General features: G+C 35.2%; 3 protein-coding genes across 3 annotated transcripts in view; 2 read left to right on the plus strand and 1 right to left on the minus strand.

Moving 5' to 3' along the window:
* The first annotated feature begins 3009 nt into the window (after positions 1-3009).
* On the plus strand, positions 3010-4955 carry LOC113510172 (gamma-butyrobetaine dioxygenase-like). Its single transcript, XM_026893624.3, has one exon. It carries the CDS (start codon positions 3024-3026, stop codon positions 4260-4262), a length of 1239 nt encoding a protein of 412 aa, XP_026749425.2. The 5' UTR covers positions 3010-3023; the 3' UTR covers positions 4263-4955.
* LOC113510190 (mitotic spindle assembly checkpoint protein MAD2B) lies at positions 4944-6507 on the minus strand. The gene has a single exon (XM_026893644.3). The coding sequence runs from the start codon at positions 6226-6228 to the stop codon at positions 5638-5640; it is 591 nt and encodes a 196-aa protein (XP_026749445.1). The 5' UTR covers positions 6229-6507; the 3' UTR covers positions 4944-5637.
* A 3657-nt stretch (positions 6508-10164) lies between these two features.
* The window catches only part of LOC113514111 (tripeptidyl-peptidase 2), a 32743-nt gene continuing 22302 nt past the window's right edge, over positions 10165-20605 (plus strand). Inside the window, exons 1-11 of the mRNA XM_052894198.1 lie at positions 10165-10324; positions 11021-11202; positions 11286-11417; positions 12002-12188; positions 13778-13928; positions 14723-14886; positions 15427-15670; positions 16272-16402; positions 18941-19103; positions 19744-19814; positions 20358-20497. Of these exons, the coding sequence (XP_052750158.1) occupies positions 10165-10324; positions 11021-11202; positions 11286-11417; positions 12002-12188; positions 13778-13928; positions 14723-14886; positions 15427-15670; positions 16272-16402; positions 18941-19103; positions 19744-19814; positions 20358-20497 (1725 nt within the window). The remainder of the gene's footprint in view (positions 10325-11020; positions 11203-11285; positions 11418-12001; positions 12189-13777; positions 13929-14722; positions 14887-15426; positions 15671-16271; positions 16403-18940; positions 19104-19743; positions 19815-20357; positions 20498-20605) is intronic.

A 20605-nucleotide genomic window follows, 5' to 3' on the forward strand; every position in this document is an offset into this window, starting at 1 on the left:
AAGACCGTTCACCGACAAAACGATTGGAATGATTTCGGTGGATGTCACCCCCCCCCCCCCCCTACATATAACTATTATTATTGTCTTTATTCTCGATAGGCAATAGTCGATAAATGCTTTTTTTTTTAACTGAACTAGGTGTTTACATGCAGAAATCCATATCACTGGCTGTTTGAATAGAATTATTTTGTTTAATTCCGCTACCATTAATGTTGGCAGTCACACACATATTAATGGTAGCGGAATTAAACAAAATAATTTGTTGAAATAAACAGTGTTTATTTTTTTGCCATTGGGGAGTCCGGCGATTGATCACGGTCTAATCTGATGTGAAGCGATGATGTTGTCTAAGATGGAGCTCGCAGGCCCAAGAATAGTCTATTCACATTTGCCTTATATTGGTCTAAATTATATATGGTAAAAAAACAAGCATGAAGATTCCCACTTGTTGGCTATACCCATGATGAAGGAAGACGCAATGTTCTTCGTACGTTATAATTAGTATGCCTACGACGTAAAGGCGAAGACTCGCCTCGTCTGGTCGTCTGATGTTAAAAGGGTGAAGGGTGAATCAGGTCATGCACTTATTATTTATATTAAATTGGTCACTGTTTTTTTTTTATGTTTTACTGTATTATTTGTTACAGCATAATTGACAATTTTAAATATATATGTTTATTATATTAAATGTTAAACAAAATATATCTTTTACAAAACCATGCGGTTGATTTTTGTTATATAAATTGTTATATTATTTTTCTCAATAAAGTTTTTATTTTTACATACAAATTAGATATTTTTTTTTATTTGCAAAAAATTGCATATTTTAATTCAATTAGTCACTTAGAATAATGTAAGCATTGAAACTATGAAATATTTTTATAATAAATAATGAATTGACATTGTTAAGTAAGTTACTTAAATGAAAAATATTAGAATGTTTAATTTTTACGTGAAATTTCAGAATAGGCTTTATGCTCAAAATTTCCGAACAAACATGTTCGAAATCGTAAACCTTGGTCTCAATGATAGACCATGCAAGAAACTCAATTGTCTCTGTGTATTCCTCGAGTGATTTAAAGACTAAACATAATTGCATAGGCACATTTAAGGCGGAATGGGGGGGGGGGGGCATCCTAGAATTATCTGTTGCCCACACTCAGGGCCATAGCTAAACCCAAATTTAAGGTAGCACAAAAGAACTTTTTGGTAGGGTAGAAGTCATAATTATGTAACTTCAAAAATGGGAATCTGTCTAATTTTCTTGGGGCCTTTCATTTTAAGGTAGGGCATTGCCCCTCAATTTTTTTTTATACAACTTAGAATGGCAAACAAGCTAACGGCCCATCTATTGGAAAGTGGTAACCGTCGCCTATAAACATGAGCAGTATCATGGACATAACAGAGTATACTGTTACGCCCATGATACCCCCATGCATTGCCATTCCTGAGGACTCAGATGTTATTCCTCTGTACCCTGTAAATTCACGCCATATTCCACCCTTCAATCCGAAACACAGCCATGCAAACACAACTGCTATACGGTTGAAACACGAATGGAAAGAGGTACCCAAGCAAACGACTTTTATACAAAGTCTCCCTCTGGTAATGCCTCCCCCCCCCCCCCCCAGCTACGGCCATGCCCACACTAGGATACGAGAAATTGCAGCTATAAAACATGTCTAAAAATTACATGGGCGTATTTTTCAAGGCACCAGGAACACGTCAGGAAAATAAATTTTTAATACGCATGATCGTATTATGTATATTTATTAATACAATACAATACAATCAAAGCAAGCGTCGTTATCGATTGCCATTCATAATATAATGTCACAGGTCATATAGGTTCGTCATTACAATAATTTGTTCTTTGCCCGCCATCGCGTATAAAATGTTACGAATACGGTCAAATGGTCATAGTCACATGCCATTTTGGCGGTATTTTATACATTTTAGACAATTCCAAATGAGTTCCTAGGGGGGAAAGGGATTGTTGGAGACTGAGAATCCCATTGCTAGCAATATACCCAACCAGGTCGACCTCCTCGCGATTCCCCCTGGAAACTATCATGGTTAATTCCTGATGAATTCATCATGATGGGCTAACTGGCCTATTTTCATTCTCATTTATCACCCTTCACTGGTGCTCCGCCGGCGTATCCCTTTAGCGCAGGCGGGGTTACCATACCATTTTCACCCATCAAAAAAAAAGAGTTCCTTTACAATAACAGATATTACAAAAGCAGAAACTTCAGCTATTGCTGTACTGTCAAGCAGTGTAAAGCAGCTTAGGTATTATAGACAGCCTAAAATGCTAATTTTCTTCTTATGGCAAATCAGCAATTACATGGAGCATTTAAAGAAATTCTTTCAAGACACAAGGTTACAATCCTATTGAAGAATTTTTGCCTGTACCAATCTTTGCGCTCTTGGGAATTTGATGAAACTTTATTATTACTAGAGTATTATTAGTAGTATTAGCTTCTACTTCAGTTGGGTTCCCGTTTGCTCCCGTCATATATTGGACCATTTCTTCCTTTCCCGTGAGTGTCGTAAGAGGCTACTAAGGGAATTTAACCGTCTAGGGATAGGCAGCAGCGTCTCTCTTACAACATTACCAAAAGCCAATCCGCTTACCAAGCATGACAACTACTGGCAAAACTCCCCTTATGGGAAAGGCCTATATCCAGCAGTGGACAATCAATGGCTGATTTAATAATAAAATAACTTCAATTAGGGTTCAACATTACAACCATTTTTGACAAGCTCAAATGAGGTATGGGGCATAGCATCGAGCTAATTATACTTAATATTTAAACTTCGAACATTATGAATTTGATTTTTAATCATCATTTGGGAATTCAACTTAAAGCCGCTACAATATTAAGCTATTAAAATAATACGTACACAATCCCCGGGTCATAGTTGATACTCACATCTGGCCGGTTCAATGTATAAGAATTTTATCTAGAATACAGCCGTTATTATCTCACTAGTCATTACAGATACAAGTAGCTATCATGTTTGTTCTAAGGCGACTACATAATACAAAACAAGTTAACTTAATAAAAAGTATCACAGAGAACAATCGTCAACATTTTCAATTAAAAAGGTGGACGCACGATTATTTAACATTAGAGATATCTGGAGAAAATCTAAGTTTTCCGTACGTGTGGCTTCGTGACAATTGCCAGTGCGAACAGTGTTTTCATCAATCAGCAAGAAGTAGAATATTAGATTGGAGCAAATTCGATGTCAATATAAAACCCAAGGACGTCGTTAGAAATGGAAATTCCCTGCAAGTGAACTGGAACGATGGGCACACGTCCAAATTTGAACTAAGCTGGTTGAAGTTCAGAAGTTTTACTCCAGAAAATCAACAGAGGTACATTGAGGCTATTTACAAGCCTAAGAAGATCACTTGGAAGGGAGAACAATTCCAGGAAATATGTAGCAAGCACGAATATGATGAAATTTTGAATTCCGATCAAGGGCTTTACGATTGGCTTCTGAAACTATCGAGATATGGTGTAGCGCTGATACAAAACACGCCGAATTCTGAAACGGCTATTGACGCTATCGTGGAAAGGATAGGATTTACCAGAAGAACACATTACGGAGTTAAATTTGTGGTTCAACACGTGCCTAATACGAGCAATGTGGCTTACCAGTCCAGCAATTTGCAGATGCACATTGATTTGCCTTATTATGAATATTGTCCTGGAGCAAACTTGTTACATTGTTTGGTGCAAACTAAAAGTTTTGGCGGGGAAAATTTACTATCCGACGGTCATTTTATAGCTGAATACATGAAAGAAAATTACCCTGCCCAATACAAGTTACTAACTGAACTAGAAGTTGAATGGAGCGACATTGGAGAAGAGGATAGCAATGAATTTTTCAAACTCTACAGAGCTCCAGTAATATGTCTTGACAAATACGGTGCAGTGACCAGGATTAATTTTTCGGTGCCACAAAGAGGAAGCTATTTTCCTGGAAGTATAGATATGGTAAAACCATGGTATGAAGCTCATGGACTCTTCTTGGCATTAAACCATCAATTTTCAGCCAAATTTAAAACTAAAGAAGGTGATATTCTTGCGTTTGATAATATCAGACTATTACATGGAAGAAATGCATATGAAGACAATAACAATAATGTGAGAAAATTAATCGGAGCTTATCTTGACTGGGATGAGATATATTCAAGGCTACGGTGTTTGAAAGTTAAGTTAAAAAAAGATGATGTTGTGTATTAAAGTAACTTAGTATAATTATAACTTGAAGTTTGACCTCCATTTCATGTAATTTAGCAAAATTTATTAATATTAATTTCTGCCTATACCGAAATAACGAAAATACATACATACATACATATCTGTCACGCCTGTCTCACATTAGGGTAGGCAAATACAATGGAACACCAAATTCAATTCAAGAAAGCCTCTTTTGCTTCCTCCACATTCATCACTCTTTTCATACATATTTGCCAGTTATGGGTACTTTCAATTTCGCTCTTCTACAGCACGTCGCCTATTTGATCGACATAATGTCCATCTAGGGCGGCCCCTACCGATATCTCCATTCATTCCTGATCGATAAATCTCTTTCGAAATTATTCTTTCATCCATTCTCTCCAAATGGCCAAATCAACGCAACATTGTGATTATTTCTTGTAATTATTTATATTTATAACAAATTTAGTATTGTAATTGGAGAAAACAATAAAGAGTATCTATCTATTTCTTTTCGATTTTTGTCACTACATCATCTTTCAGTCCACACTTCTCTCTTATCACACCGTTTCCCAATTACGAAAATATGAGTGTAAATTGTAACTCAATATAGAATTTAAATGAAACACTTATGTAAAAACAAGATCGAGTACACTGATAAGAATAACATTGTCACTATACCATACATAAAATAATAAAAAAATATATGTATATTTATATATTTATTTTTCTTTTGTATAATACAAACAAAAAAATTGTGTAAATAACAACCTCTGATGAACATAAAGGGAGTTCTGCCAGTAGTTGCCACACTTGGCAGGCAGGTTGACAACCGCAGTTGAGCTTTTAGAGATGTTTTAAAAGGAACACTGCTGGCCATCTTTCTAGAATTAAGTTCCCTTAATCACCTATTATTACACACATATTGTTGAACAGTATTCAATCCTATTAATATTATAGATGTGCAAATTTATAAACATGTTTGGATGTTTGTTGCTCAATCATGAACAATCATCATCTGAACAAATCTGAATTATATTTGAAACATACATACATATCTGTCACATAGGCAATATACATCCTAACATAATATAAAATACTATATATAAAAAAAAAAAAAATGTTAGGACACTTGATACGACACGACGAACTTATGAACATTATATTAGAAGGTAAGATAGAAGGAACAAGGGGGAGAGGGAGACCGAGACATAGTTACATCAGGCAGTTCAAGGAAGGAGTTGGTGTCGTGTCATATCAAGAGGTGAAGAGACTCGCTGAAAATCGTAGTGAGTGGCAAGAGCTCCACCAACAAGAGCGCAGCTCTTAAATGGATAGAATAGAATAGAATATATATATATAATTCCTGTTGGCAAAACTATGGAAAATTGCTGATTTACTATAAAGTCATCATTTCCATATAAACATCCATATTATAACTTCTTACAGGAAAACTTCTTAGAGGGAGAATCTCTGATGATTCTGCAGTATTCTCTTCATTCTCAATCAAAGGGAAATCCTCCAAACTTGGATTTGTTGTTATTGCAACAGCTGTAGACTCATTGGTGTGAAGATATACTGTGAAACTGATGTCTTCTGGCAATTTATTAAACTTCTCACTTATCGACGACAGCTTAAGTAAAAATGCACGGAGGTTCTGCTCAGTTTGAACTAAATATGCATCTTTTGCATCATCAAAACATACATTTTTATGAAAATCAAACACGAATTTAAGTAAAGGATGATGACCATCATCAGTAATGGCAAATACTACACGGCTTAGGTGTCCAGTTTTAAAACATTCAGAGATACTTCGCAAACACATATCTATGTATTGATTGACTTCAGGATGAATGGAATGGTACACTACTATACTGTATTTCCTTCTAGTTTCGAATATACTCTTCGGGTATACATTTGCGTAATACAAGATACTGTGGAAAGCTACAGCCAGGAATTCTACTGTTAAATCGATGAAACAAATATCCATTACTAAATGAGTTCTCACGAATATTAGTAGTTTGTCACTTTCTCAGAATTTTATACAAGAATTGTAATCTGCTGCGTCTAATATTTTCGAATAACTATTTTCTGTATATTAAATTACTTGACGCAAGCATGGTATTAGAAAGTATTCATCCCATTCAATAAATTGGCAAAGTTTCAACAAATGCAAAAAAATTTATTAAATATCTTTGAACTAAAAGACATGATCATTTGAAAAATGAAAATAAAGATCACAGATTAGATTAAAGAGACACAAAAATAAACAAAACATGAACCGATTCTGAGGTGCCATTTTTTTAAATTATCTTTAAACCTAATATTTCAATGTGATAATTTCGCAATATTATTAGTTGTAGATAATTAAGTTTATAATAATCGTGATTTATATCTATTAAAAATTAAATTCATATTAATCCTTATAATATAAATTTAACTATAACATCAAATTGAAATTTTAATTTTAGTGATAGTTAGAAAATAAGCGCCTCAGAATCGACCTCTATGTCGTCTATATCGATATGACATAACAATTAGTCTGCCGATTCTTGTCACTACGAACAAAAAACATTTGTATAATTTTTATGCAACCTCATCATTTGAAATTTTTTTCCCAATACAAAAAATCTACCTACCTGCTATAGTAGATAGGTTTTCTGTAATACCTATCGATATAGATATTTTGAACGGATTGGTATTATAGACACATAATTAATATGACAATAATAGATAAAATCACAAAATATTTGATTTACCTGATTTTAAAAATAATTTCACAATAGCTGTAATTATATTAGTGCTTTTTCTGAGTCGCTATTTCTCTAAAACTAAAATTTTAATTTCATTAAATTGCTATTTTATAAATTTATAAATTAAAATTATAATAATTTTGATTTAAATGTATTAGAAAATTAATTTATATTTGTTACAACTTTACTTACAATTAAGATTTCGCTGTGTTATCAAATTAAATTTTAAGTTTGGCGAAATAGTGCCTCAAAATTAACCCAATTATCAGCAAGTGACATATGATATATTTTATTAAAAAGAAAAAGTGTGAATGAGAATTAAAGAGCCGACCGAAACGGTTCCCTGGTTAAATATATGCATCTAAATAGTTGCATACATACAATTTCCTGTTATGTTAAAATAAAGACAGTGTTGACTCTATAATAGAGATTGCCTGTTTACTAATATTCGTTTAGGTTATATTTATTTACGGGTTACTTTTCCATCGGAAATTGTTTACCCAGAACACAGGCTCATCATACTCTTTGACGCAGAAAAGAAAATATAACATTTGCATATACATTCTGGTCAAAAACCATGATGTAATGAATGAACGAAATTCTAATTAGTATATGTATATATTTTAATAGATATATACACTTATGCATATTAAAAGCCACAGTGTAGGGAAGGCTTAAATAAGTCGGTTTGGATACTTCAAAATAAGATATAATAAAATTTCTTGCTTTAACTACTTATAAATTAAATAAATGATAATAAAGATACATTTTCATAATTATCACAACAACAGACAATAAATAACCTTGCATTGGCATTCCCTAATTTAAATTTAAATGTTCTTGTAAATTATATTGTTGTAAATTGTTATTTGGACCACAATTGATTGTTTTTAATAAAACAACAACAACTTATTTACATTTTTATTATTATTATTAACAAAGAAGTCTATTTAAATAATTGATAATGCTACAATTTTTACAATGGCGTTCATTTATCTGGAATAGCTTCAAGTCCCTGAAAATAATCAAATTCTTTATTAGCTGTAATCTCTTAAAAATTATACCTTTAAATATAAGGTGAAAAATCACATAGGAAGTATAGTTTAACTGTTGACAGTGATTAGGCATTTATTAAAAAAACCAATGAACATTATATCTGAAATAATATATGATTGTACAAAAAAAAAGCATTAAATAGAATATTAGAAGTATTTTAGTAACAATAATAAAGATATTTTATAATTAACAATCTCATTTTCAAGTTCAAAGTGAGAGTTATGGGAAGGGGTTGTTAGTAAATGAGATTATGAGCTTTAACTGTTACCCTTCACATGCACCTTTTACTAGAGGGAGACTGTACAAAAGTCACTTGCTTGGGCACCTCTTACCCATTCATGTTTTGATCATGAAGCAGTTATGTTTGCATAGTTGTGTTTAAGTTTGAAAGGTGGGATATGGCAGAGAATTTCCAGGATACAGAGGAATAACACCCGAGTCCTCAGGAATGGCAACGCATGGGTGGTATCATGGGCGAAACAGTATACTCTGTTATGTCCGTGGTACTGCTCATGTCTATAGACGACAGTTATCACTTACCATCAGGTGGGTCATCAGCTTGTTTGCCATTCTAAGTTGCATAAAAAAAATAGTGCAGTCCTCCTTGGGCAGATTATTGAGGTTAATTTCATAATGTTGATATTGTCAATTTACCAAGCCCTTATCACCCATCGAAAAAAAGCTACTCCTACTATCAAGTCATATGAAATTCAACCATCAGTAATAACCCTTTTTTGCATGTTTTTTCTTTATTGATGAAATAATTTAAGATGATATAATCAAAATAAAAGGAAAAATTTTTAATAAATAAATTTGACAGCTATGTTTTTTTTCTGCAATGGACATTAAAAAGGGTATCTAGACACAACCAATTTAAAGTGAACTTGTTCTTTTATATAATTTTTGGGCATTCAATGTTATGATGGAAATTTACACCATTACGCAGGGATAATGAAAGTCTTCTTACATTTGGTTTATACACATCCCCTGTAAGCCTCATATCACGCTGGTACATAATTCGATCCCATCTCTCAGTCATTGTTCGTCTGAAGTGCTTAAAAAAAATAAACAAAACTTATTAATAATGAATATGTTGCCTATGACAGCTCTGATTGTATTTTTTTTTAATTTTTGATGAAGCTTATAACATATGAATTAAGAACAGATATGTATATATATCTGATATAATTGGGAAAAATTTACATGTGCAAGAAAAATATAAATGTAAACATAATTGTATATATAATATATTATTTTATTATTATTATTCAATATTAATAATAATTAATTACTATATTGTACAATTGTGTTTCATATATACTGTTCATTAATTATGGCTCTTACATTAAAAAATAAAATAATAAAATTGTAACTACATAGTGTAGTTACAACACTATGTGTCATATCACATAGGGATGTCAAAGATATGGCCTGGAATAGAGTGGGTTAAGAAAATGCATGAATTAGTTACACCAACAAGAGAAAGCTCTTAAATTTTATTATTTCATATATACATGCAAGTAATTAAAAAAAAAAAATATGAGTTTAGAATCTATAAACAATGGGGAAGACGCCCATACTAAATGGAGCAACAACCTGATATATATTGCAGGGAGTCAGTGAATGCAGGTGGCTTTGGACAATTTATTATGCCAATCTATGAGGAAGGTTAATGCTCAGCATTGGGCATGTAATGGCTGATATAATTATTATGATATAAGGGATCATAAGAGCAAATGAAGATGGTAATTTTTAGAATCTTTTCTTTCTGTTTGCATGTTTGTTCCGACATCCGTTGTGTTACTAATGGTGTAACATAAAAAATAGAGTATTATTTTGATACCCCACCTAAAAATGTTATATTTCATTGGATATTCTGCTTCTGAAATCCACGCGTATAAAGTAGCGGTCGAAAAGTTAGTTTTAAATATAAATGGAAGATAACACTGACATATTTTTATCTGTGGTGGTTTCTTCTCGTACGTATTCTGAGCTTCCAGTCTGTAGTCAGATGAGGGTGTTATCTAACAGGTTAGTGATTTGTACTTACGTTTCCTAGAGTTAAATTGTGAATGTGATAAAGACCCCATCCGGGCAATCCTATTGCGGCTGTGATAATGAAGAAACTCGGCAGGATTTCGTACCACATTTTATTATATAGAACAAAATACACAAAAACTACTACACTCCAAAGAATGACAAGTACTGTGACGGTAGTATCTGTGTTGCCAGAAAGTGAAAAAATGTTCCAACATTTATATGAAAGAAAAAATAATAGTAAGAAAATTTTTAGTACTTGAGTATTACATAGGTATCTAATTATTTTCTGCATTTCATTATAAGTACTTACAATTTTATATTTTCGTCACTATGGTAAATTTGATTACAACATACTTGTTATTGTACTGTATAAATCTAAAGTTTTATGTACTTATGTAGGTATAATATTACAAACAACTCGAAACTCGAATTAAATTTAAAAACAGAATTGTTTAAATTATTTTTCCACGTGTTTAAAAACTTGTTAGTTACTTATTTGTTATTATTTTTTAGTATAATTATCTATTACAGGCATATAATGATTATGTCCGTAATTATCTATTTGATACGTGATTTAGTTACTTTAATTGGAGAGATAAATATATACTGTCTTTGCTATATTCTTCTCCATACTAAAATACTACATATATACAAATAAACAAACTATTTTTGTTTTTTTTATATAGTAGCAGTATATATTTATCTCTGTAATTAAAATAACCAAAGTCAATAATCAAAGAGCTAATAAATAAGAATAATGTCGTCATGTCAGCGATAAAATAAATAAAAAAGTGTCAATTACAAATGTTCAAATAGACAGAGAATTTTAATTTTAAGTTTCAGTCCTACGTAACGGCTACGTTTTGAAATATTTTTGTTTTCAACATCATATTTTTTAAAATACAATATTTTTTTTTATAATGATAACACTAGGTATCGAATCATCAAAAATGGAAGACGTACCGATCGACTGTGATTTTCCTGTTTGGGGTTTATTGCCGAAAAAAGAGACAGGGGTTGTCTCCTTTTTAAATAAATATCCAAAATACGATGGCAGAGGTACAGTTATTGCTATTTTTGACTCGGGTGTGGATCCAGCAGCCCCTGGTTTGCAGGTAAAAAAATTGTCTTGTCATGGTTTGTTTAGCAATATCTGTTATTTTGAGTGCATTATTATAGTTTTTTTATGTAATTTCAGGTGACTAGTACGGGAGAAACAAAGGTTATAGAGAGATTTGACTGTAGCGGTTCCGGCGATGTAGATACAAGCACGGTTATAAAAAAAGATACCGATGGATGCATTACCGGCCTGACAGGCCGAAAACTGAAAGTAAATTATCTATTATTATTTATAATATACGGTAAATATTAAATTTAATGTTTCTCATGAGACAGCCGAAAGCTTTTCTGTTTCATGGTGTTCAGGCTCGCAAAGCTATCTTATCAGCTGTTACCAAAAGGTCATTGACATCTTTTAAACGTCAAGCGTACAGCTGTATTTGACAAATTGTAGTATGTACCTATAGTTATTGTTCTTTACGGAATATGTTTCAAAATACGTATACTTACAAAACATCAATAAATTTACTGTTGGAATATCTATTTATGGACTTTCAATTAGAGATTGGGTCAATATTACTTGTAAACATATTGTATAAAAATAACAGTTACAGTAGGTTATGACTAGAAATATGTACATACTTCCTCATGAGAGCTTATAGAAATATGAATGGGTTAGGAATATATAGGAATAAAAATTTATAAATTTTAAGTTATAAAGTAAATATTTTAAAAGTCTATCTATGTAAACAGTCAAATGAGAAATCACTTTATAAATTGTTAAAAATATCTGGTACACAAAAGAATTGTATGTGAATATTGGACTATGAATACTAATTTTTAATGTTTCTACAGGTCCCAGAAACATGGAAGAATCCGAGTGGTGAATATCGCATTGGTGTACTGTACCCATTCTCAATGTACCCTTCAAAGGTAAAAGAAAGGATACAGGAGTACCGAAAAGAGCACATATGGGATGTAGGACATAAGCCCGCTTTTGCAGAAGCTAATAAAAAATTACAGGAGTTTGAGTCTGAAGTTGGTAAGTATAGAGATTTACATCATCAGAATGGCTAGCTACTTTAGAATGGCTAAGAAATCACAAAAAAAAAAATATGTAAAATAAATTTAAAGTGAAAACCTGCAATATAAGCAGCAAATTTATAATTTAGCTCAATATGGGCTAAGTCAGAATTAAGTTGTTAGTGTAAATTTAGATTTTTTTGTTTATTGCTTTAACAGAGTTATTGTTTTTATCAGCTATATAAACTGTAATATTAGTTCTATTCTCCCAATGCCAAGTCTCTTATGGTATAATGATAAAATAGTAATAATTTATGAGTGACTATGGAGTTTTTTTTTTGATGGGTGAAAATGGTATGGTAACCCCACCTGCGCTAATGGGATATGCTGGCGGAGCACCAGTGAAGGGTGATAGATGAGAATGAAAACAGGCTAGTTAGCCCATTACGATGAATTCATCAGGAATGAACCATGATAGTTTCCAGGGAGAACCGCGAGGAAGTTGACCTGGTTGGGTATATTGCTAGTAATGAAATTCTCAGTCTCCATTACTAACAATCCCTTTCCCCCCGGTGACTATGGAGTAATTTTGTAGTAAATAAAATTGGCCATTTTATTGTTAAAAGTTTTGTATGTACACATTGTATTTTAATGTAATAACCATAGGTTTAAATGTTATTTGGTTGAGTACACTCAACTAGTTTCAGGTTCATTCGGGACCCTTAGTTGTAGCCTTTTTTTTTATCTTTGAGGCGAGGTGCACAGTTAAACTCACACTCGTGTCACAGTTTCTCAAGACTAAGGGTCGGAATGAATTCATAATTAGTTGAGCTTTATTAACCAAATAACATGTTAAACCTAGAGTTATTACATTTGTTGTATATTAATAATTCAATGTGTCAGAGCTTTTCTAGAACCACCCTCACAGTTATAACTTTTTATGGAAAAAGCTATTATTATGTAGGGTACTAATGCATAACCTATCATCAGTTGCAATACGCCATTCACAATAAAAAACATGATTAATTTGTGTTATTCCTTATTTGATATATAATAACATTAAAATAAAAATTGGCATGATGTAGCACAATACACTAAGACTCAGTTAACTGATAGCAGACTTCACTGTGCAGTAATAATTTAAAAGTATCAAAGGTACTTAAAGGATTTTCCTGTCTTACTTTAGAGAGTATAAAAGCCTCATACAATGTGATCAACATCTATGTATTTTGAGGAGGGAAAGGGATTGTTAGTAATGGAGACTAAGAATCCCATTGCTAGCAATATACCCAACCAGGTCAACTTCCTCACGGTTCCGCCTGGAAACTATCATGGTTAATTTCTTATGAATTTATCATGATGGACTAACTGGCCTGTTTTCATTCTCATCTATCACCCTTCACTGGTGCTCCGCCAGCGTATCCCGTTAGCGCAGGCGGGGTTACCATTCCATTTACACCCATCAAAAAAAAAAATCTATTTATTTGTTTATATTATTATTAAACAATGATTGGCTATTGCCAATAATTGTCATTGCTACTCAAAATTTTTCAAGATCAGCAGTAGTTGTAAAAGATGTATGCTGATTCCAAAATTATATTCTTTCAGTGTCTAAAAATCCAACTTTAAGTTCTGAAGACAAATTCATGAAGGAGGAGCTAGAGGCCAGAGTGGAGGTGTTGCAAAATGCAGAAAAGAAATACACAGATCTCGGTCCCACATATGACTGTGTCCTCTTTCACGACGGTGATGTGTGGCGGTAAGTTCAACCCTTCCCTATGTTATAAATGTGAATCTGTTTTTTTTTATTGGATGAAAATGGAATGATAACCTCGCCTGCGCTAACGGGATACGCTGGCGGGGCACCAGTGAAGGGTGATGGATGAAGATGAAAACAGGCCAGGTAGCCCATTATGATGAATTCATCAGGAATTAATCATGATAGTTTCCAGGGGGAACCGCAAGGAGGTCGACCTGGTTGAATATATTGCTAGCAATGGGATTCTCAGTCTCCATTACTAACAAGCCCTTTCCCCCCCCTTTGCTTCTTTGTTAACTTATAGTGCCAAATCAGCTTAAATGATCAATATGAAATTTTAAATACACAATAATAAAAAAGCAGGTTTATAAGTACTATTAACCTGTGAAGTTTTTTTTATGGCGTTAAGCCTCGATTGTTTTTCTTTATGCAACTTAGAATGGTAAACTAGGTGACGATTCACCTGATGAGGGGGGGGGGGGAAGAGATTGTTAGGAATGGAGTTTGACAGCCCCGTTGCTAGCGATATGCCCTATTAGTTCGACCTTATGGAGTGGTAACCCCACCTGCGCTAGCGGTATACACCGGCGGTACACTAGTGAAGGATGATAGGTGAGGATGAAGTAGTTCAGTTAGCCCATCGTGACGAATTCAACAAGAATTGTTCACGATGGTTTCAAGGGGGAGACACGTGGAGGTCGACCTGATAACATATATTGTTAGCAATATAACTGGTAGTCTGCATTACTAATAATCCCTTCCCCCCTATTGATGCCATGAATATGTTACTTCAGGGCATGCATCGATACATCCGAGTGTGGTGACCTTGCATCAGGGCCTTTGCTGGGCGAGTACAGCGTGACGCACGAGCACGCCCACTTGACGGATCTTGACGAGATGACAATCAGCATCAATGTACATGACGAGGGCCAAACGCTCGAGGTGGTTGGCATGTGCTGTAAGTTATTGTTGTAGATGCCAATCCTTGCTGATAAATTGAATTTTTAACCTACTTCATATATATATATATATATAAAGTTATTTTTTTTAGTTGAGTGTGATATATTGCTCACCTAGTGATAATATATAATACATGGTGAGCTATTGCTCTTGTTCTCGTTGGACTTGGCATCAAATTTAAACAGATTTTGTTCTGGAAATTAGAAGTCAAATATTAATTTATTTTTGGGTTTTATCATTATTGTTTTGAAGTCTATATATTTTTTTATAAAGTTTGTTTATGTATTTATTGTATTTATATTGCTATAGTATTTCTGGTAAGCAATATTTATCTGATCTTGGAAACAAAATTTTAGAGAATTTTACTAATATAATGCATAATGTCCTATAATGATGCCAGTGATAAGACAGTTTAATTATAGTGTCCTCTTAGATCAGGATTTGATAACGAATTTGGGTTCTGACATGATAATTCTAACTAAAGGTTATTTTGCAAATGTTTTTCAATTATTTCTTAATGAAAAATTTTACCACACAGCTACCCATGGGACGCATGTAGCAGCGATTGCATCTGGCTACTTTGCCGATGAGCCCGAGAAGAATGGCGTGGCACCCGGCGCCAAGATCATCTCACTCACGATCGGGGATAGCAGGCTCGGTTCAATGGAGACCGGCACTGCATTAATCAGAGCTTGTATCAAAATCATGGAGTTATCCAAGAAGATGAAGATCGACGTGATCAATATGAGTTACGGCGAACACGCGCATTGGTCCAACGCCGGGTGAGTTGTATATATTTTTTATTTGCTTCTCTATAACCTATTTCAAACATTGTCAAGTATGGAATTGTTTAAATTCCACTATTTTTATATAAGAATCGACTAGAGGAAGGCAAAACATGGAAAAAAAGAAATACAGCAAAAAGACTTATGAATTAATAGCAGAATGTCAAAATCTTACCTGAAGCAACTCATATCGAAATGTAAAAGAAAAAAATCAGAGAAAGCATGAGACGTGAGAGCAGTGATATGGACTTCCACAGAATAACATATGATTCAGTAAAATATTAGGTTTTTCATTTCTCTTGTAAATTACTACAATGTGAAATTATTATTACAGTGAACGCTCTATTTAAGCAACCTCTCTATATGCAACATTCTTTATCTTTTATTTATTCTACTCAGCTTAGTTAGTGAAAGAAATAAATAAAAATATTTTCCAGACGGTAAGTATTTTTATACTCATTTTTTCCTCTATAAGTAACTTTTCCCAATAAGATTTTCTTTTTATTGAAAGTGGTTCAAATGAGTTGCTTATGTAGAGCGTTCACTGTACTGCAACACAAGCGTGTAAGTTAGGTATTTGTAATGTGTTTGGTTGCAGGCGCGTGGGTGAGACGATATGCTCGGTGGTGAACGAGTACGGCGTGTCGTGGGTGGTGTCGGCCGGCAACCACGGGCCCGCGCTCGCCACCGTCGGCTCGCCGCCCGACATTGAGCAGGCCGTGCTGATCGGTACGTATGCCACCATCGCTACCAGTACATTACCCTACGTACTCCTTATCATAAACATTTCCATCTTTTCCTTCGCTGTCTCTCTATTTCCACCTTCATCTTTATCCATTACTCTCCATATCCATCAGTGTTGAGGTTGTATTGAGACGAGGTTTGTGGAAATGTATATTTCAAATGGCTCGGTTATAACTGACAAAATTGGGAAATAAAAATGATCTTCTAAATTAAGTACAAATTTAGGAAATTAATACAAAACTGGTGAGACGATACAATGACCTAGTACGTGTAGTGTTAAATTAACATATATTACATTTCTTAGTAAACCAACAATTTTATAGTGCAGCACGCATGAACATAGATATGGCTTCATATTTTAGCATTTCTATTTCCATTTTCGTTCCCACCTATAGCTCTATATTCACCTTCACGTTTAATTGTTCATAAAGTAACCCAATGTTGTTAATACTGTATAAGTAGGTAGGTATTATATATTTTAATATTTTATTTAACTGTGTAGTAGTTTATCCGCGATGGAATATCTATTTGTTCGATTCTCGATAAGGAATCCGCGACTATGTTTTGAGATCCTTGTATCTGTTCTATGGTCGTAGTAAATTGGCTTATAAAATCAAGGTGTCGTAACCGTCTTTGCTTGTTACTACTACTCACAGCTTTTTTCCTAGTCCTTGGAATACGACATTGTTCATAAAACGCTGGAAAGTCTGAGCATCGTTACGTAATCCGAACATCATTCGTGGGAATTCATAGAGACCGAAAGGAGTAATTATAGCTGTTTTTCTAGGTCTTCTGGAGCTATCGGTATGAAATGATAAGCTCGTTGAAAATCGACACTTGAGAATACTTTCTTTCCCGCCATAAGGTAGGTGAAATCGTGAATTCTGGGTATGGGATAATGATCTGGTTTGGTTTTGGCATTTAAACTTCGATAATCACCGTAGGGCCGTATATCTCCGTTCTTTTTAGCCACGACGTGCAGAGGGCTTGCCCAACAACTCTTGGAAGGTTGACATATACCAATTTGTTGCATGTAATCATTCGATTCAATTCCGTCTTTACCCGTTCGTACTTTTCAGGAAGAAGCGTGCGAGCGTGAGCGAAAACAGTTGGACCAGTAGTCTCTATATGATGCATCACGCTATGTTTGGGAGTGTCTTTGTAGCACACAGGTTTCGTCATATCAGGATAAGTCGATAACAGATCGTAATATGGATTTGTGGCGTCGATAGTCTTAATTGTAGCGCCCCTTTTCATTACCATAGAGCCAACAACGTTCAGATTGGTCACTGCGTCGATTAGTTTTCGTCCATTCACGTCTACAAGCAGCTTATGATGACTAAGGAAATCGGCACCGAGTATTGGCTGTTTCACATCAGCTATGATAAATGTTCATGAATATGGTCTTCGTAATTTCAAATTTATGACTAACTTCTTAGTTCCGTAAGTCTTGATTTCACTGCCGTTAGCGGCATAGAGTTTGTAACTATCGCATTCATTATTTGCGTACGGTTTCTTGATTGCGGGTAACACGGATACATTGGTCCCTGTGTCCATCAAAAAACGTAGGCCACTGTGAAAGTCGGTCACGCATAGGCGGTGGGTGGGCAAGATGGTGCAGATATCTGCCTCTGACTGCACCGATTCTGGTTTTCCTTATTCGTAGTATTGTTTTTCCAGGTGCACGTGTCTGCGCATTTTTGAGTTCTATGGCGAAAACAGCTGTGATAGTAGCATAACGGTGTCTATGTGGACCGCGTGACGTAGAGCGGCTATTGAACCGCGGGCGATAATCGTAATAATTTCGACTTCTTGATCTCGACCTTTGTAATTTGACGACTTGTAAACTTAATTCGGCTATCTGTGCTTGTAATTTGGCAAGTGATGATGATGTGCAAGGAAACAATGATGTGGAAGGTACTGGAGTGGTCATGATGATTCGGGTACAGCTATCACGTTGAGAATTGGATTCCCGTGACTATACGCTTCTTGAAATCTCAAATCGGTTAAATTCGCTTGTGGAAAGCCGATAGAGATATGCGCTCACGGAAATCACGTCGGGGTCACCAGTTTGGCTGAAGTTGTTATGAAGACTCGATGCGGTTTGTGGAGGCGGTACTCGTAAATAACGAGAACAATTCAAGATATAAAATGTAAACTTGTATATTGAATCGAATGCCTAGCACAGAGGTTGTATCGCGAATGAGTGTAAGATAAAACATTTAAGTTACGTTGATTAATTTAGGTCACTTACAAATTAGGGAACGGAGCAAAGTTCACTTTGAAATTATGAATAATCATTGTGCAATATTACATGTAGGCAGCTATTAACAGTTGTAGCACTTCACCTGTCCGCTAACGAAATGCTTTCTAATTGTATTGGGTTGACTGGAAGAGATTTTTTTCAGAGACAAGTCCACCCTTGTTCACAACACTTATAAATACATTATTGTATATGTAACTTACAAGTGCAATATATACTGTATTGTATTGGACTATATGGTGGCTGGTGGCGGTCGGCAGGTGTGGGCGCGTACGTGTCGCCCGAGATGATGTCGGCGGCGTACTCTATGCGCGCGCGGCTGGGCGGCGGCGCGTTCAGCTGGAGCTCGCGCGGGCCCGCCGCCGACGGCGCGCTCGGGCTCGCCGTCTGCGCGCCCGGCGGCGCCATCGCCTCCGTCGCCAGGTACACTACACTACACTACACTACACTACACTACACTACACTACACCACACTACACCACACTACACCACACCGCGCACTATACCGTTGCCAGGTACACTGCACTGCGCACTACAATGTCGTCAGGTACGTTGCACCGTGCAACACACTATCACCAGTTACGCTATACTGCGCGCTGTAAAATCAACAGGTATGCTGCATCGTGCACTCCACTATTGTCAGGTACGCTATACTGCGTACTGTGATGTCATTAGGTACATTGCACCGTGTACTACACTATTACCAGGTACGCTACACTACGCACTGCAATGTCATTAGGTACATTGCACCGTGCACTACACTATCGCCAGGTACGCTACACTACGCACTGCAATGTCATCAGATACGTTGCACCGTGCAACACACTATCGCCAGTTACTGCGCACTACAATGTCATCAAGCACGTTGCACCGTACACTACACTGTTGTCAGGTACGCTACACTTCGCATTGCAATGCCATCAGGTATACTGCGCCGCGCTCTACACTGTCCCATTGTTACCAGATACTTCAATAGAATGTCAGTCTTACAAATTCTCTTCCTATTTTTTTTTATTAAATCTGTGAATAGAATTCGTAATAAAACAGTTGGATTTGTCCCCAGATTCACATTGAGGAGTTGCCAGCTGATGAATGGAACATCAATGGCCGCTCCGCACGTTGCTGGTGTCGTTGGTCAGTTGACACTTTATTTGATCTATACATAAGTATAATTTTACATAACAATATTGCACTATAGCAGGTTGTATTCGTATGTTATGTATATTCATGGATTTATGTTAAGTAAATAAGAGGAAAAAAGGTTTTGAGTGGACACCCAGTAAGGGCAAATGCCGTGTAGGACGACCCCCATTAGATGGAGTGACGACCTGAAATGCATTGCAGGAAGTCAGTGGATGCAGGTGGTTTAGGATCGTTCGATCGATCAAACAGTCTATGGGGGAGGCTAATGTCCAGCAGTGGACAAATAATGATGAAATAAGAAGATTCAGCATAGAAGGCCCTTTCCTTTCATGTGGGTGTCGTAAGAGGCGACTAAGGGAAGCCGAGAGATGGGCAGCAGCGTCCCGTTTTTCCCTTAAACAAATATCATTTGGTATATTCCTTGTGTTTAAAAAATTCGGTATTTTTTTTTAAGTAACTAGGATCAAGACTAAATTACATCGTTCAAGTAATATAATGAATGTATGTATTGATTATTTGTTTTATTTCTCCTAGCGGCCTTAATTTCCGGTCTAAAAGACAAAGATATACCTTATTCACCGTACTCAATAAAACGGATGCTGGAGAACTCGGCCACGTATCTCAGCCATGTGGAGCCGTGGGCGCAAGGTGCTGGCTTGGTTAACATAGAGAAGGTAATATTGTTATGTATGTATAAATAAGTTAATATATTAGGTTGGGAAAATTGTGAAATGCAGGTGAATGAATGGATAAACCTGACATGAAGGATGAGCAAGCTGAAG

This window comes from Galleria mellonella, unplaced genomic scaffold, assembly GCF_026898425.1.
Source record: "Galleria mellonella isolate WM207_F2 unplaced genomic scaffold, CSIRO_AGI_GalMel_v1 utg200, whole genome shotgun sequence".
NCBI classification, from domain to species: Eukaryota; Metazoa; Arthropoda; class Insecta; order Lepidoptera; family Pyralidae; genus Galleria; species Galleria mellonella.